Source organism: Aspergillus aculeatinus (genome assembly GCF_003184765.1).
Source record: "Aspergillus aculeatinus CBS 121060 unplaced genomic scaffold BO66scaffold_39, whole genome shotgun sequence".
Lineage (NCBI taxonomy): Eukaryota > Fungi > Ascomycota > Eurotiomycetes > Eurotiales > Aspergillaceae > Aspergillus > Aspergillus aculeatinus.
The window spans coordinates 313,591-334,676 of record NW_020291508.1 but is presented as its reverse complement, the minus strand read 5'-3'; the positions used below and the strand labels follow the sequence as shown (position 1 = coordinate 334,676).

General features: G+C 55.8%; 7 protein-coding genes across 7 annotated transcripts; 3 read left to right on the top strand and 4 right to left on the bottom strand.

Moving 5' to 3' along the window:
• On the top strand, nt 1–4,675 carry BO66DRAFT_393577 (uncharacterized protein). Its single transcript, XM_025647790.1, has 5 exons — nt 1–133; nt 214–3,600; nt 3,654–3,984; nt 4,038–4,146; nt 4,201–4,675. The coding sequence occupies exons 1-5, from the start codon at nt 9–11 to the stop codon at nt 4,437–4,439; spliced, it is 4,191 nt and encodes a 1,396-aa protein (XP_025501700.1). The 5' UTR covers nt 1–8; the 3' UTR covers nt 4,440–4,675.
• Nucleotides 4,676–4,734: 59 nt separating this feature from the next.
• Nucleotides 4,735–7,306, bottom strand: BO66DRAFT_456734 (alpha-L-fucosidase; the record flags this gene model as incomplete). Its single annotated transcript, XM_025652156.1, has 3 exons — nt 4,735–6,043; nt 6,156–7,183; nt 7,232–7,306. The coding sequence occupies 3 exons, from the start codon at nt 7,304–7,306 to the stop codon at nt 4,735–4,737; spliced, it is 2,412 nt and encodes an 803-aa protein (XP_025501699.1).
• A 414-nt stretch (nt 7,307–7,720) lies between these two features.
• Nucleotides 7,721–9,612, top strand: BO66DRAFT_430387 (uncharacterized protein; the record flags this gene model as incomplete). Its single annotated transcript, XM_025650520.1, has 3 exons — nt 7,721–7,830; nt 7,882–8,432; nt 8,516–9,612. The coding sequence occupies 3 exons, from the start codon at nt 7,721–7,723 to the stop codon at nt 9,610–9,612; spliced, it is 1,758 nt and encodes a 585-aa protein (XP_025501698.1).
• A 223-nt stretch (nt 9,613–9,835) lies between these two features.
• On the bottom strand, nt 9,836–11,570 carry BO66DRAFT_328288 (cytochrome P450; the record flags this gene model as incomplete). Its single annotated transcript, XM_025643986.1, has 4 exons — nt 9,836–10,260; nt 10,320–10,659; nt 10,711–11,252; nt 11,312–11,570. The coding sequence occupies 4 exons, from the start codon at nt 11,568–11,570 to the stop codon at nt 9,836–9,838; spliced, it is 1,566 nt and encodes a 521-aa protein (XP_025501697.1).
• Nucleotides 11,571–15,755: 4,185 nt separating this feature from the next.
• Nucleotides 15,756–16,637, top strand: BO66DRAFT_285182 (4-hydroxybenzoate octaprenyltransferase; the record flags this gene model as incomplete). Its single annotated transcript, XM_025643118.1, has 1 exon — nt 15,756–16,637. A coding segment is annotated over one exon (882 nt), but the record flags the coding sequence as incomplete, so codon positions are not given.
• Nucleotides 16,638–16,685: 48 nt separating this feature from the next.
• On the bottom strand, nt 16,686–18,172 carry BO66DRAFT_393575 (uncharacterized protein). Its single transcript, XM_025647789.1, has one exon. The coding sequence runs from the start codon at nt 17,996–17,998 to the stop codon at nt 16,910–16,912; it is 1,089 nt and encodes a 362-aa protein (XP_025501695.1). The 5' UTR covers nt 17,999–18,172; the 3' UTR covers nt 16,686–16,909.
• A 1,084-nt stretch (nt 18,173–19,256) lies between these two features.
• On the bottom strand, nt 19,257–20,940 carry BO66DRAFT_141354 (uncharacterized protein). The gene is made up of 5 exons (XM_025642060.1): nt 20,596–20,940; nt 20,410–20,514; nt 20,130–20,348; nt 19,925–20,067; nt 19,257–19,872 (listed from the first exon to the last, which is right to left on the bottom strand). Exons 1-5 carry the CDS (start codon nt 20,794–20,796, stop codon nt 19,398–19,400), a joined length of 1,143 nt encoding a protein of 380 aa, XP_025501694.1. The 5' UTR covers nt 20,797–20,940; the 3' UTR covers nt 19,257–19,397.
• Between the last annotated feature and the right edge of the window lie 146 nt (nt 20,941–21,086).

Below are 21,086 nucleotides of genomic sequence, written 5' to 3'. Positions count from 1 at the left end.
CACGCACAATGGGCGACCACAAAAATGCCGCCAAGGCCTCTGGAGATGAAGACGGGGCGGGTGCAGAGGAACCGGGACGTCCGATAAGGTTGACGTACAATGTCGAAGGGGCCCGCGAACGTGAAATGCACATGTAAGTCTCGAGCCCGTTCTGACGGTCGCAAATCCCCTCTCTTTCACCCTCGCGACTGACGCGTTTCCTCTGCGGTACAGGTTTTATCCCTACTGGGGGATCCCCCCGGTAAAGAAACGATCCGCCAACGCGTCTCGTGATAATGTCCTCACCGTGTTCGCGCAGCTGGCGACTCTCCGGCTGAACGCCAAGCGTGCCTTGATCTCCCTCTTCGATCGAACCACCCAATACGTAGTAGCGGAAGCGACACCGCGCTACGACCTCCGTCGGCATCAAAATCACCAACAGGACTCGAACGCCAAGGCGAAATCTGGAACTTTGTGGCTTGGTGTGTGCCAGATGTCTCGGGAACACATGAGGATGTGCGACCACGCGATGAAAGCCTTTGTGGACGATCCTGAGGCCATGTTCATGGTGCGCGACTTGTCCAAGGATTCCCGTTTTCATGACCACCCTTCCGTGGTCGGACATCCGAATAACCGGTTCTACGTCTCGGTACCGATCGTATCCCCTGGGAAGCATGTGATCGGGAATCTGGTGGTCATCGATGACAAACCGCGGGATGGACTGGTCGAAGAGGAGATCGTCTGCATACGAGACTTGGCATTGACCGTGATCGACCACCTGCAATCCCAGCGAGCGATGCGTGAAGAATATCGCGAAGAGAAGATGGTCAAGGCCCTGGCCTTGTTCGTCAATGGCAAGTCGGACCTGGGGGAATGGAGCCAGAATCAAGATGGACGGCCCATGAAGAAGACGGGTGGTGCGTTGGTGGACATGTCAGAGGTCAAGAATCGCCTCGACGACCTCAAGGTTACCGACTCGGAGGATGACTCTGTTCAAAACAATGAGTCGGAGAAGAGACGGCAGAGTGAGACAGATCCACCGTCTGACGAGCAAGATCGGCAGCAGGATGAGCCGGAAGAACAACAGGATAATACGGATCAAGTTCAAGGTCAATCGGAAAAGCAAGATCAAGCGGAGCAGCAAGATCAATCAGAATTGCAGCAAAACGGGGTAAACTCGAAGTCCTTTGATGATCAAGATGACACCCCTATGTCTCCCAAGGGTACGAGGAGCCCATCGCCAGACGTCAGCCCATCGCCAGACAGCGGTGGCAATCCAGAGAAGAGTCCTACATTGAACGGCGATACCACAGACAAGCGTCGCTCTTCGAAAAGGAACTCTGGATCTCCAGGAGAGCAGGGGTATCCTTCTCAGTCCGCCCCAGGCAGCGGGGATAATCCCAAGCCTTTTGAAGATAACAACAACACTCACAAAGCCCCCAAGGAGAAAGGCTATACCTTCCAACCATCCGGTAGCGACCGCCAAGATGACGACACTACCCCTTCGCACAATGCAAAGCGGGGGCATAGCCCGGATTCAACTGTACATAAGTTTGGAAAGGTGGGGGACAAGCCGACCAAGAGCCCGGTAGGCTCACATGCGCAGGGGCGACCAACTCGTCCGAAGCTCTCCCCTACGACAAGTCGCCTACAAGAATCGCTGGTTCCCTCCAATGTGAGGACAATTCTCAGCCGTGCTTCAAACCTGATTCATCAGGCCCTCGATGTCGAGGGAACCATGTTCCTCGATGCATCAGTCTATGCGAGACGACAGTTGATGGGCTCAACTAGCGACTTGCACGAAGATCGCAATCCTAGCCCCCGGAAGAGTTCGGGCGACAGCCAATTGACCCCCGGGAAGAAACCGGCCAAGGATCAGAACCTCGGATCCGCCACCCTGGTGCTCGGTCACTCGACGAACGCTGGTCTAACGCAGGACCACGAGCCGAGCGATCGACACTACGTTTCACTTTCGAGCGAACTGGTGAGTCGCATCATCGACCGCTATTCGCGCGGAAAAATCTTCCATATCGACGCGGACGGTACAATCACAATGAGCTATGAGGGCACTGCGCTCAGCTCGGAACTGGAAACCCATGTTCGCGGAGAGGACGCCGGCCTGGAAGGGAAGCAACCCCACGATGCAATGATCCAGGAAGAAAACCGGGATATCAGAGACCTCATCAAGGTCATGCCTGGTGCCCGGTGCATCGCGATTTTCCCTCTGTGGGATTTCCAGCGCAATCGATGGTTCGCTGTAAATGTGGTGTGGACGAGAGATCCGGGCCGCGTGTTGTCGGAGCCAAAGGACTTGACGTACATGGCGGCCTTCAGCAACAGCGTGATGGCGGAGATCTCGCGGCTAAATCTGCAGGCGGCCGACCGCGCGAAGGCCGACTTCATCTCGTCCATCTCGCACGAGTTACGCTCTCCGCTGCACGGCATCTTAGGCACACTGGAACTGCTAAATGATACGGCGACTAGTGTCACACAACGACCTTTGTTAGAGACAGTCTCCAGCTGCGGCAAAACCTTGCTTGACACCCTGAACAACCTGCTGGATTACGGCAAGATGAATGCGCTAAACGACCCCCAGGGATCCCAGAAGCAAAATGAGTCAACGAATGAGGAAGAACGCCGCGCCAGCAAATCCCAGGGACCGCCCGAGCAGGAGGAGGACCTGAGCCTTATTGTGCAGGAAGTAGTCGAAGGCTTGGTGGCGGGCCAGGACTTCTTCTGGAGAACCACCGAGACCAAGCCCGAGAAAGAGAGGAAAGCGAAGGAGAAGAAGCCTAAAGGCAATCTCAAGGATGTTATCACTATTGTCGACATCAAGTGGCAAGAGAGCTGGCTTTGCATGGTCAACCCGGGCGCCTGGCGCCGAGTTATCATGAATCTCTTTGGCAACGCCTTGAAGTATACCGAAAAAGGCTGTATCCGACTGCGCATGGAGAACAGCAGCATGCTCCTCGAAAACGAGAAAGTCCCTGCTGTCCGGATCGTCATCACGGATTCGGGTCGCGGGATGTCCGAGGATTATATTCTGCATCACCTGTACACGGCATTCGTCCAAGAAGACACCATGTCCCCTGGACTAGGCGTGGGTGTGCACATTGTGAATCAGATCGTCAAATCTATGTCTGGTCAGATCGAGTTCAACAGTGAGCTTGGTGTTGGAACCGAAGTCAGTCTGCTGATTCCGATAACCATGATCACCGACAAACCGGCGACATCGTTGGCTTCGTCGAGGTACGAGACCCTCAAGAAGAGGTTGCACGGCCGCACTGTTGCACTGTTCACGAATACTTTCCGAGCCAACGACCTAAAGGTGAAACCGGAGTTTGTGGACAACATCGTGACCAACCTTCGTAAAATGATCAGCGACTGGTTTGGCTTGCAGGTGTTGACGGCGGACGAGCTGGAAGGACAACCGGCCGATATCAACATCATCACCCAGGATGAGTACAGTCGGAATTACAACCCGGAGGCCACCGGACCTGGCGGCCTTTCCCCATCAGTCTCAGTCAGTGTAGGGTTCCCATTGATCGTGCTGAGCGCGAACGCTACCAAGGCGGCTGATCTCCGGAGCGACCGGGACGACGTTGTCTTTTTCTACCAACCGTAAGTGACTTATGATCTATGCCTTATCCTATCGAGTGCTGACAGGTGGTTAGTGTGAGCCCCAAGAGTCTGGCCACCGCGTTCGAGACGTGCCTTGACATCAAGGAACGTTCTGGAGACAACACTCCTGCACGAATGCAGTCAACGCCATCTCCTCCTCCTGACGCTCAGATCCAGCTGCCAGAGCCTGCAATGAATGGCTCCAGGCCCCAGTCTGCCGAGACCCAAGACTCAGTCAACAAGAAAATGGCGTCTCCGCGAGACAGTCCGATGGTGGATGATGTGAATGGTGTGGACGATCAAGCGACCGAGCGACGGCAGCCAATGTCCGGATCCGGACCCCGCAGGGTCCTTCTCGTCGAGGACAACGCTATCAATCTCCAGGTACGGTGCTTCCGCTTCTGTTCTACATAAAAGATACTAATCTGGTCCGACAGCTTCTTGAAATGGCCGTCAAGAAGTCCAAATTCCAATACCATTCGGTGTCCAACGGGCTCGAAGCGTCTGAGGCCTTCCGACGCTTGGCATTTGATGCCGTGGTGATGGGTACGACTCGTCTCCTCCCCATGTTGAGAGGTGCATCCCACTAACAAGTAGCAGACATCTCAATGCCGGTCATGAATGGGCTGGAGGCCACCCGCAAGATCCGGCAGTGGGAGCGAGCTCACCATTTGGAGCCTACGGTCATCATCATCCTCACGGCGGGGGTGTCGCCGGATATCCAGCAAGAGGCGCGAGCCAGCGGAGTGAATCTGTTCCTGATGAAACCGATCTCGATCGCCAAGTTGCAGGGGGTTCTGCGCGACATGCCCGACGCGAAGAAGGGGGCCCTCTTTTAAGCGGGTCTAGGTGTTTCTGGACTGGAGTCGGGGGGCAGCGTGGGGCGTTATTGGTCTTTGTGTGGTTGATATGCATGGCATGCATGGGAAATGACTCACCATACTACGAGTATACGATTTTTTGATGTATCAGCGACGAAGATAGGATAGACGAGACGATACCTACGGGATTTTAGTTTTCTAGCATTGACTTGTGAATATTCAGACGGACGGAATATAATGATTATTGGCCTACATACAAGATTGCCCGCTCCACAAACACAAACAACAAATCCAGCCGAGTGAAGGCCAACTTTCACGCCCGATACTCAATCTTCAACACCCAGCAATAATGCTCCCCCTCCCACGCCTCCAGCGGCACATCGAACCTGAACCCGCCTTCGACCTTCTCCCACTGCACCTCCCAATCCTTCACGGTGTCATCACCCGTCAAAACCACCACCCGATCCCCGCCCAACAAAGGCAACGGCGCCTCGACCACCACCTTCCCCTCCCTCAAAACCGGCTCCTCCACCCACAGCACATAAAACGCGTCCTCCGCCTGCGTGAACCTCACGGCCCCGGCATTCCCCTCCGCCATGACAAACCAATACCTCGTGGCAAACACCGCCTCCGCATGCGCGGTAATCCACCGCCCGGCCTCCCTGAGATTGCGCTCCTCGGCCTCGACAATCGTCCCATCCGCCCTGGGGCCGACATCCAACAAGAAGTTTCCATTCTTACTGACGATATCGACGAGGTCGCGCACGATGGTCGACGCATTCATGTACCCGTCCGGCGGGGTGGCGCGGTTATACCCGTAGCTGTAGGGGTCCATGCCCATGTTGGACTCCCACTTGCGGCGCTGGGCGGAGCTGAAGGTGGCGTACTCCGGGGTGTCGAAGTCGGCGGCCTGCGGGATGCCGCACCGGGAGTTGATGGCGACCTGCTTGGCCTGGTTGAAGAAGCCGGCGGCGAAGACGGGGGTCGCGTTGGCGGCGCCGCAGTCGCACCACATGATGTCCGTGCCGTAGGTGTGGGCCAGGGTCTGCATCTGCGGGAGGAGGAGGGAGTCGATGAAGTTGCCTTCCTGGACTTTTTGCGTTGTCATCATCAAGGTGTCGGTGGTGGTGGTGGTGGTGGTGACGTTGGGCAACGGGATCCGTCCCGTGTAGGGCTCGACCTCCCCCGTGAAGGGGTTCACGGCCGGGAGGCCGGGCCAGCTCGTCGAGCTGTTCCCGGGCAGCTGGGCGAAGCCATACGGCGCAAAATCCGGGTTGAACCACTCGGGCAAGGAGAAGTAGGTGCCGCGTTTGAGGTGCGGCTGGTGGGTGGCGGCGGCTGTGAAGAGCTCGCCGACCAGATCGCGGTGCGGGCCGTAGTGCAGGCTGTTGCGGTGGGTGGTGTTGCCGGTGTCGAAGAGGGCGAAGCCGTCGTGGTGCTTGGTCGTCAGCACGAAGTATTTCGCCCCGGAGGCGGCGATCAGGTCGACCCAGGCTTTGGGGGAGAAATGGGTGGCGGTGAAGTTGGCGAAGGAGTCGTCGTAGTTCCAGTCGCGGCCGAAGGTGCGCAGCCGGTAGGCTTGCGTGGAGGATTTGTCGGCGGCTGGGTGCGTCGTGTACCACCTTTTGTTTCTTTAGTGGGTGCTGGAGTGGTTCTTTGGGGGAAGGGGGATAGGGGTGGTGAAGGGGGAAAGGGGGTTGGAGGGTAAGATAGGGTAGGCGATGGGCAACGTACCAGAACCATTCGGCGTAACTCTCCCACGGAGTCGAGTTGCCCCAGCCCGGCACCGCGTACGGGCCCCAATGGATGAAGATCCCGAACTTGGCGTCGTCGAACCACTCGGGACTCTCGTGGCGAGCCAGGCTGGACAGGTCGGGGGTGTATTTGGTTAATCCGAGGGAGAGATCGACGGTCTGGGTGGTCAGAATATCACCCCTGTAGGTGATCTGGATGGTGGCCGTGCCGTTGGCGGTGCCGTGGACGCCCACGTTGACTCGTTTCTGATCACCGGGGCAGAGTCGCTTGATATGCCCGGGCTCAGCCATCGTGATGCCTGGCATCTCAAGCGTGGCTGTCAGTCCTGCGCCCGAGATGCATTCATTGCCCGGATTGTTGACTGTCAGCTCGACAATCTGGTTGCCCTGCTCCGTCCATTTCTGGGTGGGCCGCACGAACTGCACCTGCGCAGCCGCCGTCGAGGTCACTGGCCACAAGGACATTGCAAAAACGTGCAGTCGGCCCGTGGTGGCATTGGTCGTCACGGGGAGGGTGACAGACTGCAGGCTCTTGAGCGGGTCCAGCGCGGCGGTGTACTCGAAGATGTGTGAGGTGTTGAAATTGGTGTCGTTGGGTGTGTATCGGTAGGGGAAGATGATCTCGCCGCGATTGATCGTCAGAAAGGCCCACCAGGGGAGACTACGCAGCTCTGACACCACAGTGGTGTTGTCGCTATAGGTGTAGATCACGTCCCCGGAGACGGTTTCGAGCTCCACATCCGCTGAGACGAGCATCGAGGCAGACAGATACCGACCTTGGGGAACTGCGATGGACTGGCCGGCGCAGATGACATTGTCGGGCAGCCCAGCCTGGCGATATCCGGGGAAAGAGTAGGTGATGCCTGTCTGCGATGAGGTGTAGCTCCCGTTGATCCCCAGTACGCTGGGGTCGGGATAGGACTCGTTCGCTGCATTGAAGATAGCCTCCCCGGGGAACTGACCGAACGCCTTGTTGTTGAAGTGTGGCTTGAGTGAGACGGGGGTAGACTGGATTTATTAGAAAGCAGATTCACAAGGATCGTCAGTGAAACATACGGATGAATTGGTACGGGCAGCAGCAGAAGCGACCGACCCTGCGAGGGCCACCCAAAACAATGCTTCGTTCTTCATCGCGGTGATGCGGTGGAAGAATTGCACGCCGGAGGGGTTGAATTTGAACAACTGAGCCGACCTTGTGCGATATTGTTCCCCTCACCAACAATGCCACAGTGACATCGTCACTGGAGACACGGGAGCTGCCAGACCGCGCATGCGCAACGGTTATTGGAGGCGACAGGCGAGCTGCAGGGGACTAAATGATGCTAAGATGGCTAGGGGCGGGGAGGGCGTCGATAAGAAGAGGAGATGCAATTTAGGGCTTCGTTCCCCTCCCCGATAAGCCCGTGGGCCATGATAGTGCCTCGCACGACATCATGTTACATCGGCCGAGACGTGGGGCTACTAGTTAATGATTGTTGAGTAGATAAGAAGACGCGGCGGCAATTGGACTTGCCAAAGACTCTTCACTATCATACCCAACCCACCATGTGGTCGAGTCGGAACATTCTTGCAGCGCTGGCCTTGGTGCCATTGAGCGCTGCCTTCAACAACCCCCCCGGGGTGGACATCTGGTGTGGCAAGGCCTATCGCGCAAGGTAAATCACCTCCATCAGCTTCTGTCTCCACGTACTGACCCTGTACTGCAGCAATGCCTCATTCAATCCGGGAGGATGGTTTGAAGAGCCTTCACACTCCGCGACGCCTCTGCTCAACCTCAAGGTCCGACCCCGGATGAGCATCTATCTCTCCAACGACCCCAGCGGCAGTCTCCTGGTCGACACAAGCGTATCGCATCGCATCGGCGACCCCTTGCCCCTGACAGCAACAGCAAGCAGCAACCACAGCGCGCAGGCCTTGCACCTGCGCATTGATATCAGCGACACCAACGGGACAGCACTCACGTCCATCACCAACTACACCCTCCCACTGGACACGCGCAACAACGAGATCCCCATCCCATTGCAGGACTTTCCCGCCCGACTCCAGCCCTACACCGTGACCGTCCACGCCACTCTGCCCTCGTCCAACGCGACAAGCAAGAACCCAACAACCTTCACCAAAAGCACCTCACTGTACCGCCTCCCCCGACGCACCGACGGGGGCAGCGCCACGCGCATCGACAACCTGTATGGGGGGTTAGCCTACCAAACCAGCACGGAAGAGAGCTGGACCTCGATCTTCCCCTACACCTACTACGGTACAGTCCAGCTCCCACAGCACCTAACCCCAAGCCCCCAAGCCCACATCCACCCCCAACCACCAACTAACAACTCCCACCAGCCCAATGGACTCTCTACTGGGACACGAGCCCCACAACCCTAACAACCTTCACCTCGCAAAACTACAACGTAATCCACATCGTGCCGACAGGGGCCCTCTCCACCACAACAACCGCCTACCCGTGGACCACCCTCGACCCGTACCTCACCCTTGCCGACCACACGCACCTAAAATTCCAATACGACCTCCTCTTCGACCCCACCAACACCAGCACCATGCTCACGCAAGCCCAAGCCCTACACACACACCCCTCCCTCCTCCTCTGGTACCTGGCCGACGAACCCGACGGCAAGGCCACCCCGCCCACCACCCTCACCGCCGCCTCCACCACCCTCAAGACCCTGGACCCCTACCACCCGATCTCCCTGGCCCTCAACTGCGCCAACTTCCATTACGAAGAATACGCCTCCGCCGCCGACATAATCCTGTCGGACGTGTACCCGGTCGCGACGAACACGAGCTGGAGCAGCGTGTACGACACCCCGTGCAACGCGACCTACGGCTGCTGCGGGTGCGACGACTGTTCCGGAAGATTCGAGGACATCGCGGCCCGGCTGGACACCTTCCGGGGCTTCGACGAGGCCGTCGGCTGGGAGAAGGTGCATTGGGCGGCGCCGCAGGCGTTTGGGAACGAGACCTTCTGGACGCGCTACCCGTCCGCGCGGGAGGAGGTGGTCATGAATCTGCTGGGTGTCAATCACGGGGCGATGGGGGTCGTGATGTGGGATTTCCCGACCTCCGCGGAAATCAGTGCCGTCACTGGGGAATTGGCGGGGGTGGTGACTAGCGCGGAGATCACGGGGTTTTTGGTGGGGACGGAGCGGAGGAGGGTGGAGGTCGGTGGGGAGGGGAGGGCGAGGGTGGATGTGGCGGGGTGGGTGGATTGGAGGGCCAAGAGGGCTTTGGTTAGTGTCGTTAATTTGAAGTATGAGGATACTGTCGCGGAAGTGGTGGTTGGGGGTGCGGGGGATTGGGAGGTTAAAGCGGTCGAGAAGGTGGTTTGGGGAGAGGTGCAGTGGAGGGTCGAGGGGGGCAAGTTGGTCGTCGATGGGTTGGTTGGGTTGGAGGTTTCGTTGGTGATTGTGGAGTTGGTCTGAGGCTGTAATGGTGTTAAAGGTATAGTGACTATACAGTCTGAAATGAAATGTTGACTGTGTTGATCGGAGAATTGACAATATTAAGATTAGGACTGAGTCGAACTGCATTAGCACTAAACATATACAAAAGTCATGGCCGTGTCATCAAGAGCATCATCTTTCGAGTCGCCCTGATACGTGTGTATATATATGAGAAAAGACTACACAAATCATGTACCTCAGGCTAGAGCACCTTCACCCGCACCCCCTGCGTGTCCGGCCGCACGTGCGGCAGGAACATGTCGCGGTAGAGTTCCACCGACTCGCGCCCCGTCTCATACAGCTCAAACTCGAACCGGCGGTAGATGTTCGCCAGCGCAATGTACATCTCCGCGTACGCGAGATTGATGCCCAGGCACGACCGAGTGCCGCGACCAAAGGCCACCATGTAGCGTGACAATTTGCGGCCGTCGGGCGCCACCGGGTCCCCGAGCCACCGCTCCGGCTTGTAGGTGAAGGAGTCTGGGAAGATCGCCTCGTCGTGGTGCACGGAGTAGATGTCCATGCTGATGGCGGTGTTCTTGGGGATTACCCACGACTTGAAGCTGAGCGTGAATTTGTCCGAGATGCGTGGACCGCGTTGTACAACACCGTAAGACAAACGGATGCCTGCATATGTCAGCGAGGGTACAGAGAAAGGCTGCACAGTGGCAAGTAGGGGCACATACCCTCCTGGATACATCCCGTCAGGTACGGGAGTTTCTCAAGCTCCTGCAAAGGCGGCATGTTCGTGGGATCGGGAATCGCAGCCTTCAGCTCCTCGCGAAGGCGGTGATAGACTGAAGGCGTGCTCAGAATGTGGTAGCTGGCGACGGTCATCGCGAATCGGGTGGTGTCGAACCCGGCTCCAATGACAGTGAAAGCCTCATGATGCAGTCGCCGCAGGGTCTTGTCTTCGGGCGGCAGGTCCGAGTCCAGCAACGCGGCAAACACCGTGTTCCGATCGGCTTCCCGCGTCTTGCCCTGGGCTTTGATGGCGAGAATCTCCGCGATCTGGCTGGACATTTCCTGTTTCCCAGTCAGTATGCAACCGCACCCGTGGATATACAGCACACATACATGGTTGTAATGGTTCACCGACTTCATGCCCGGTCGGAACACCTCGACCACCTTTTCCGGAAGCGCATTCATGAGGGTGGACACCCAAGGGAAATGCGCGACCACGTGAACCACATCCAGCAGATCAACCATGGCCTGGATAAACTGCGAGCGGAAGTCGGGGGCTTCAATGAACTGGTACCCCCGGTTAAAGCAGTATTGGACGATGATGTCGGACGCAATGCATCCCCACATCCAGTCAAACCGCAGAACCTTTCCTGTGCCCTGATACTCCCGGCGGAGCCGGTCACAAAGTTTGTCCAGCTGCTCCTGCATCATGGGTGTGGCCTCGGTGATGGTGCGCTTCGAGAAGAACGCATTTAGAGCAGCCCGTCGGCCGTGGTGCACATGGTGCTTGGGGGTTGGAAAGAGCCCAGTATCATTACCGAACCGATGCTGCCAGTGCTCGAGTTTGTCCCACGGCAAAGATTGGGAGTAGAGATCCTCGAAGAAAAAAGAATCCTGGATGTGAATTTCATTCGGGCTGATTCGTATGATGGGTCCTACAGCCAGCACGGTCAGCCGAGGGGATATCGAATTGAAGATATGCTCCAGTACTAACCATACTGCTCGTGAAGCTTGCGGTAATGGAACAGAAACTGTCCTCCCGGAGACTTGAACACTTCGAAATATGTCTCATACCATTGGGTGAAGGCAGCGAGTTTGGGGCCCGGGAACTTGGCGAGCGGATGGAGGGTGATGCGATACAGCCCGAGAGCCAGGAAGTATACTAGGGAAAGAATCGTGGCAATGCCACATAACAGGAGGGGGGAGTCTACAAGAGACTTCAAAGAGACCACCAAGTCTTGAACCACACCCATGGCGTCGGAGGACAGGGATCAAGCAGCAAAAAGACACCAACAGAACACCAAGGGGGGAAGGGGATGGACCCGAGATTCTGGGACCAGGTGCAGATAAGTAATGTCGCCAGGCAGGCGCACTGGCATTGAGGGCGTAGGCCCTGTCCAGTGGCAGCCGTCATCGATGACCCGAGGGATTGGATCATGAGTCTTCACACGGTCCCGATGGGTTGGCTTGGACAAGAAACGAACCACCTACACTAGTCATGCCCAGTCGTACACACTCGATAAGTTCCAACTTAGTACTTAGAGTTGAGGGAGGGTCGTCATCTCCTTCCCTTCCTTCCTTCTGGGACAGGCCCGTGCGAACCATTGAAGCTGCCTACAAGGGCTAGACCGCCGGGTCGGGAAAGGCTCTTTTGCTTTCGGACTCCAGTAATAATAATTTTGGCCGGGCTGCAGAATTATGCAGACAGCAGCAGCAGTGCAGACAACGCAGTGCAGCCAGCACATTGCCTCGCCACCCGGGTTGTGGTTGGCTGCCAGCCCCAACAGTCGCTATTATTGTGTCCACTTTGTCAATGGCTTGCCATTGGCACTGCGGCAGTTCCATTTGGGCAACCATCTACTCCGTACCATCTCCAGGCTTCCACTCCGATGATCTTCTTTCATCACCATTCACTGTGAGCGAGTGTATCTGCGAACCCTGCTCTGTAATGCAGGCAAGGTCAATGAGCGGAAGATTGATGCGGGCTGGGATGGGAAATAGCGATTGCTCTACTTTGTTAGTGGCGGACGCCGTCTCCCGTCATTCCCGTCAGTTGCTGTTCAGTCCCAATACGGTGGACGGCGGGCCCGGGGTATCGCATATCCACTCTTCTGCACCGCACTGACGGGTGCTAACTTGCTAAACTTGAGGGTACCGTTTCCGGCATAATCCAATATTGACACACTGCACTGCAGTCAGTCCAAAGCAGAAGTTAGAGTAAATGGGTGTACCGGTAGATGCAGCACAACAGACAGCTGGGCTGAATAATTGTAGACTCTGCCGGGCGTGAGTGCGTGAATGATGCTCATCTCGATGATCGACTGCATTACCCATGACGGGTTCGAACACAGAATAATGCAATCTTGTCTCCTCGTCTCGAGTGGGCCCGCCCTTGGAGCTTCCATTCCTTCATCCCTTTTTCCTTTCCTTTCCTTTTTTTTTTTTTTTTTTTTTTTTTTTCCTTTAGCCTTTTTTATTTTTTTATTTTTTTTTTCTCCATCCCCCTCCTTCCCGTCAACCCCTCTCAGTCTCAGTTCAGCAGTTCTATCCCCGCTGGCTGGATACGAAAGTGGAGACTGCACACTGGGACTAGCGCCGGTAAGAGAGGGCCAGCAGAAACTTGCAGAATTGCCGGAAAGTGCAGAAAGTGCAGAAAGTGCAGCCAGTGCAGCCAGTGCAGTGCGTAGCAACACAGCAGAACTGGTTTATCGATTCCGGCGACGGGAGTCTGACTGGTTGCTTTTCCCCCTCATGGGCCCCATCGAACCATGAACTTTAATTGCTTCGCGGGTGCGACCAGAGACACTTGACTTTGACAGGACCTTCACCGTTTCATCCTCATCCTCCCTGTTTGACCCTCTCTAGTAGTCTCTACCCAGGGGAGAATGGAGGGAGATGACGGGACCAGGCTTCACCAGACACTCAATGCCTGCGAGACTGCTGCAGTAATGACACACTGCCGAAGTCCATGCCATGTAGGGGAAAAATAACTGTCTTGCAGGAGGTGGGTGGGAAGTGGATGGATGGACCCGACTGGAAAGGCCCATGCAGAGACGGATGAGGGCCTACGAACCCACTCACTGAGTTCACATCCGTCTTCCCCCCGAGGCAACCGGCGGATAACCACAGAACTCAATAATTCTGGTACGGGTGGTAAGCTATTGCAAGGCGATCATGAGAAACTCCCCCGTGATGGGATGTTTTCTGTCCTGTACTTTGGGGAGAAGAAGGTTGCCCATCGCGGGTCCAGCGACACGCAATGGTCCGACCGATACTATTCCATAACCGGCAGGATCCTGACAGAACTCAAGGGGAGAGTCAGTTCGCAACCTTCAGCTGCATTGGCAGGAGTGTAAAATATATGAATGGGTGATGGAGGGAATTTGACCCACCCAATCACTCAGTCGGCGATGCGTGGTTTGACCACCGCCCAGCATTCCTTTCACCCCCCCTTCGATCGGCAGCAATAGTCATGCACCCACCGGAATAGTGTGGTCATGGCAGCAGCCGTCCCAGCAGCGCGTCCGCCTGCAGCAGCTCTTCAGTCCTGGGAACCCAACCAAATCTGGCTTTCCAGTCGAGTTCGATAAGAGCACGGCTTGCCAATCGAAATCTAGCCCATCGCTCAAGCCACGACCTTCATCTTTCCCAATGAGGCGTTCCCGCGAACAAAGGTTGAGGGAGATCGCCATTCACCGCTGCCTTCTCGCGCCAGACGTTGTGTAATCACTCCCTGACTGGAATTGGGATATCGACGAACAGTCACGAATTGTAGCCAGAAAAATCATGAAACGCTGGATGGGATACCATCCATCCGATGACGCAGAACACAAAAGGGAGCCAACCCCCTCCCCCTGCAGAGATCGGACGAGAACGCCAACGGTCGGCGGTCGGACTGGTTGCGAAGAGGCTTCCATGGTGGTTCGGCGACCACTAGAAGCCAGCTAGCAGGTTAGTCTAGCACCCATGTCGCCAACGGACAAGCCAACGAGGCGTGTCGTGCAGAGGCCCTGTCCACTTGCTCGGGCCCCCTGGCCTGCAGGGCCGGTGAATTAATCCCGGAGCCCGTCGGAGACGCACCCCCGTCTCGTCTCAGACTGTCGTTCTCCACGAGCACAAATCTTAGTTGCGTCCATATTCTCACCTGGAGGCCGGAAAGTGTTGCGTGGTTGAGCTAACATTTCAAAATCATGCTTTTATCCCGGTCGGATCGCCGCGCTTGTCCTCCCGAGACGAAGCCCCCGACCAGGGTAATGTCGACATATAGTATCGACCGTTTGGCGGACCATCTTTGTCTGTGGTCCAGGTGAGCAGGCAGGTGCGATGCTAGCATGGTTGCAGGCCACGAAGAACTCAGAGTATCATGGATAAGCTTCTCTGAACAGATATTAGCGGGGGTCGCCAGCAAAAGGATCTGGCGATCGGCTTGAGCCATTTACCTCGATCAATTCTTCAATGATGTGGTCGCATTTTGACAATGTTGCTTGTTTGTCGGTCTCACGGCGATCACTGTTTTTGAGAAAGACTTAGCATTCATTGAGAGTAGGGTCTCTACTATTGAAGAGATGCGGTGCAGCCTTCCTGGGTTCCTCGCAATGAAGTTGGGAGAACCGCTCTCTTGATTGTGAGGGTGTTATCGTGCTGTAAAATGATGAGATGAGCAGGAGCCAGACAAGAGAATCACATCTTCATCTGGACAGGCAATCGCCGGCGCGTTCTTGCTCGCGATCCGAATGCGCAAGTTGGTGGTACATACAGTGTTGAGAGGAAGGAAGAGGTGGTCCGGGCGAATGGCCGTCAACAATGGTGGACACCGGAAATTTCAGGCTCGAGTCGAGCACTGCAAGTGGATGGAACTTCGTCCCTGCAAATGACTCAGCCAATAGTTCGACAGGCTGAAAAAAGAACCCCTTTCACTGCTGTCAAACTGCTTCAGGTTCACTCTTCTTCAGCGTCATCTTGAGACACAAACATCGTGCTCCAAATCGATGTACAGTACGCACTGCACCAAAACCAAGTCAAGCACTACGATCGAAGTTTGATACCAGGATGATCCTCTTCATTTCAGGCTTTCAGGTTGTATTTCTCGATCGGAAAGTACTAGTTATTGGATTAAGCTTGGGGTCCGCCGCGGCGAAAAGTCAATAGACTTGTCGTCAAGGTCGCGCAAGCAAGAATGTGTGACATTCAGATCTTGATCTGCTCTGGTGGTTCCAGGATTGAGAGAAACATGTGAATTCGGTCCTTGTTGAATTTCATGTCTTGTGGGACAAGCCACCCTGAAAGACAATTCTATCAGAGGGATATATCTACGAGGCGAGCCTTCTGGCCTTTCAAGATTGACCCTTCGTCAACAGCATGTCAGGAGTGTGATTGCTATTTCTCACCATCAGATCATGCGCATGCATTTTGTTCCATCAATGACAATGTCCCTCCCATCTTGGAGATTGTATCTCGAGCTCACACGCCTGAATCATCCTCTCGATGCACTCGTGATCTACCTGCCATGCGCTACCGGCGTCGTCCACGCCGCCGCTGTCTCCCACCGGCAGACCCTTCCGCTGCCCCTGGTACTTCAATGCCTGCTCGGATGGCTCCCGATATCGGTGCTCCAGACGAGCTTCGCAAACACCATCAACGATATCCTCGACCAAGACCTGGACCGGAAGGTGCCTCGGTGCCGGAATCGGCCTCTGGCTCGGGGAGCTCTGTCCACGACCCAAGCCAGTCTCTTCGCTGCGATCCAAGCGGTAGCGCTCGTTCTTCTCTCCATATGGGCTCTTCCCCGCGCCTCTCGCATCTATCCCATCGCGACTGTTGTCAGCAGCTGTGTCTACCCCTTTGGGAAGCGCGTCACCAACTATCCGCAGGCCATTCTCGGGGCCATCTTCGCCGCGGGCTTCCTCTGGGGGTACGAGTCCACTGGGCTGCGCCTGGCATCCCAAGCGCTGATGGTGAAGATCTCCACGGGCAGCATGATGGGCGTCCTGTGCTTGTGGGTCGTGATGCTCGACGTCATCTACGCATTTCAGGACGTCGCGGATGATCCCCGCGCCGGGGTCCGGGGCATGAGCGTGCGATTCCAGAACTCGAGTCGATGGCTCTTTACGGTCTTGGGGACCATGTACATGACACTTCTCTTGGTGAGTGGAGTTGCTGCAAGTCTGGGCCGGAATTTTGTGGTTGTTGCCGGGTGCGCGGCGACAACCCTCGTCGTTAATCTGTGCTGGGTGGATGTCACGTCTAGGGCGAGTTGCCGGTGGAGGTTCAGGCGGGGGTCTCCGTTGATGGCGGGGATTGTGTTTTTGGGTCTGTTTGGGATTGCGTGTCAGAGGGGTTCGTAGGTGGAACAGCTGCTGCGTCCACATGTTCGGTGCCGGTGGAGAATACATGCACCTGCAGCTCTCTGCAACTGCGTTCCTGCTCTAGGGCAGCAATGGAAACAGAACTCTTTGGAATGCTATATACCTTTATCGCGAAACCAACCTACACCATCGTATACAATCAGCACATATGCCATACCACAACTACCAACTCCTCTCCACCCGCCCCAGTTCCCCCCTCCAATGAACCTGACATCAACCACCCAAACCTACCCCCTCACCCTCTTTCCCCTCAGAAACTCATAATCCGGCATGGCCTCCTCAACCGCGCGCTCCAACATCGCGGCAACCTCCTCCCCAAACTCCCCCCTCCACTTCATAACCTCAGCCCTTACATCCACCGCGGCCGGCGTCTTCTCCTTCATCACGCCGGACGACCCCTCCAACGTGGACAACATAATCCTAGCCGCAGCATAATAATCCCTCTGCTCCTGGGTCAGCACCCCCTCCTCCTCCTCCTTCTTGCCCCTGCGCTGATGCGGCTCGCCCACGCCCCACTCCCACTTGACCACCCCCTCGTCCAACCCAGCCAACCGACAAAACCGCCTCACCGCCGCCGGCTCATGAATCAAATCATGGGCATCAAGCAGCAGAACCTCCTCCCCGGGCTTCTGCCGCAGACACCACTCGACCAACCCCCTCGTCCACCGCAGGGACATGTTGGTCGCCAGCGTGCCGCGCAGCGTCTCCTCGTCATCGACCAGATACCCGGTCTCGCCGACCTTGCGCATGGCGCGGTAGAAGCTCGGGAACGCGAGGGCCGGATGCCGGATGATGAAGGCCAGGCGCCAGGTGCGGAGGTATTCGTCGGGGAAGATGGTTTCGTTGCCGGACGAAAACGTGGCGGTGGCGGGTGGGCCGTAGGTTTCGGGCAGGGGCAGGCGGAAGAGGGTCTCGTCTGCTTCTCTTCTGTCCTCATCGTCCGAGGCCGACTCGTCTGGGTCGGTCGGGTGGAAGGAGACCGGGTTGGCGAACCAGAAGGCGTGTTCTTTGGCGAAGGCCCGTTTGCCGTTCGTGGCGGCCTCGGCGGAGAAGGTCTCCAGGGCGTCGAAGCACGACTGGAAGACGGAGCGGACTTGCGCCACGGTGGCGGGGGGCCAGGTGGCCGGCGGGGTGGTCAGGACGCTGCTCTGCGCGGCGGCTGTGAAGGCGTCGAAGAAGAAGTAGCCGCCTTTGTTGTTGGTGTGGAGGGTGGGTTGGGAGTGGATGTTGAGGACTTTGAGGAGCAGGTTGGAGGCGGTGCGCGGGACGCTGACCAGGAGGAGGCGTTGTTGGTCTGTGGGGTCGGTTTTGGTCATTTTTTTCCTGTTTTGTTGGTGCTTGGAGTTCAATATTTGGGTCGATTGTTTGCAGGGTGATTGATTAGATCGATTGCGCTGCAGGATCGCTGGATTGACAGCCAGTGGGCGGGAGCTCGGGTCACAGGTTAAGCTTAAGTGAGGGTGTGGGCAATGAGAACCTCAGAAGATGAGGACATACCGGGGCCCGATGGCGTGATTTCAGCCTCTACTTATAGTTCTTTAGGCTTGGGGGCTTAGACTAGTTGGTTAGTGGTTGTTGATGGCGCATGGACTACTGGAGTATAGTCTGAGAGTATACACTATACCTCAGAAAAAAGCCCTCATTGTACAGTACACATAACCCCTCAATCGGCCCACCCTCTCGACGAACTCGCGAAACTTGCCTCCATCCCTGCTCGACCTCCGACAGTGGAGGCTCAACACGGGTAACAGGCTCGATCATTGGCTTGCAGTTGGCGATCGGCAAGGATTGTGGCTGTTAGGCTGTCAGAATTAGTAACGGTCTCGGTCGCTCGGCTTTAGGACTGTCCGATTGACAGCGAGAAAATACTCGGTAAATGTCAAGCACTGAGGGCTGGGATGTGGTGACAGATGCAGATCATCCCGGTCACGTCCCCACTAAACTTGTCCCAGTTGAGGCAGAAAGCGTAGAGGTCACCATGTCACTCGCGGGGATTGGTTGGGGTGGGGAGGATAGTGCTTGTCCGAGGTTTCACAAGATGAATGGAGATTGGACTGGGGTCTTGGTGGGTGGGTTCGACTCCGACGGAAGACTCGGGCCCGCAGCAGTTGTTGAATGAGGGGGTTGCAGTTCGAGTGGAACCGTGCATGTCAAGCTAGGGTAGGGTCGGATAGTCTAGGGGCTGGGAAAGCCTTGACCATCCTCTGGGGAAGAGATACGCAAAGTGCTTATCGGTTGGTGTTTCATCTAGAAGAGCAAGCATTTGATAGCATTTGAAACACTGCATCGTCGCATTACAATCAATGCATGCAGGATCAAGACGTGGGGAATCGGTATGACCACTTGCTCGCAGATAACCGGGTTTCCACATGAGCAATTGCTCAACCCATGTTGAACTTGATGACATGATGATTGCGTCTGGCCTGAACGACATACCATACAGCTAGGCTGATTGTTGCACAGCTCTACCGTTGCTACGTTTCGTGGTCATTGGAGACGGCAACGGTGAAACCACCTTCTGCTTCTATTACCGTTCTCGGCTTATCCAGGTACCATCCGGAGCAAGATTGCAACTTTATATGCCTGGATTTCAAAGTCCATTTTGAGTTTAGACGAAACGGGCGAACCTGCGGCCTAAGGCTGGACGCTATAGCATGGCACTTACCTTAGCGGTCAACCTGCGCACCAAAAGTCCGGATCCACGGCCAGAAAGAATCATACATCGGTTGTTGACTTCACAGCTCCTCCCCCCCTTTCATCCAGCTCAATACTCTCCCTCGTCACAGAGATCTGGACACTTTTCATAATAGCGTTGGTCCGTTTAAGCAGACACGGAGTCTTGGATGATGAAGCCGAGGCCGATGTACCTTGTAGGATTGGCTCGCGGTCCGTACCATTCCTCCTTGGCTGAAGAGATGGGTCTTTGATGTGGCGCGACAACTTCCACGCCGTGGGCGCTGTTGGCCCACTGTTACTGTGAGATCCTGATATTTCTTCTGTGTAGGCGAAGCCTTGGTCGTCTTCGTACACCGCGACAAACAGCTTGAGAGACGATATTGTCAAGAGTACGATGCTGAGGCTCATATGAAGCTCTGCGGTAGTGGTGGCGTAGGCTCCAAGGAGGGTAGGATCGGACGAACGGATCTGTCTCTGAACGAGATACAAGTGGACAGCGGAGAGAGGTATCAGTCTGTACAAGAGTATAAGCGGAGTGTGCTTCAAAGAAAAGACGATCCACGGACATATTGCGGAAGCTGAGAATACCCAAGACTATCATCTTTTTCCTTGGGGATATCTGGACATTCAGGATGATCACCACCGGGTAGGACAGAATGAACGCTTCGAGGATCATGTCGAGCGCACTGATTGCTCGCCAGCGTGGCAGCTATTAAGAGTATCCAGTTAGTATTCATTTATCTCACACTATTCCAATCATACTCGACTCACAAGGCCTGGACATTCATGGTCGATGTCGACCCAAGGATTGCTACTGCATCGAATGGCTAACAGGAGCATTGCCAGAAGCGTCCACAAGGTACATGCCACCAGAATAGACTTGATCATCCATTTGGTCCGAGGCAACGAGAGGTTTTGGTAGAACAACATTGTGCATATCTTCGATAGCCCTAGGATGAGCACATACAATAGGTCTGCTGCATAGCCGGCCTAGTGCATAAGAGACGTGGGGGTTAGTCACGATACTGGTAGAGCACATATGTGTACGTACCTTGAGCATAGAGGAGGAGTCCGCAGAACGAAGTATATCTTTCGACTGGCCCCACCCAAAGTGAACTTGGACCAGCACCAAAGACACTTGCGCGCAGGCGCATGCCTAAGGGAGTTGAATATCAGTCAGCGAGCCAGCGGGACAAGAGCTTCCGGTGGGGTTGTTTCAGCACAGCTGCAACCTTACCACAACTACAAACAGAACATAATCATCACGTAAGAGAATGCTTCGCTTCGAGGATGCGAACATCCGGATTCCGAGGGACGCCAAGACGAGAAAGAGTCCCAGGGACGTGATGATGACAATCAGGCCGGTATGATTATGCTCGTTTTCTTCGGTCAGGGGAGAAGAAACCCCGGGGGGCAGAGACGAGGAGCGAGTGGCCATCGGGGAGGAAGCTATCGCGAAATCAAGCTGAAGAACTGGAAGAACGGAGGTTGCATCGCTAGGACGAGTATATCAACAGGCACCTCCAAGAGGAGGGACTGTATTGAAGCATGTTGAAGGAGACCAGCAACGTATCGAGAGCATAAAGGTCAGCCTAGCTGGCGACGCCAATGACTTCTTCACATCATCTTTTTGCTTTTGCTCCTCTAGGAAATTGCGAGGTGCGACTGAGCAGAGATGACCCTTGCAACCCTGTCTGACACCCTGCCATGATTGCTACCTTTGGCGCC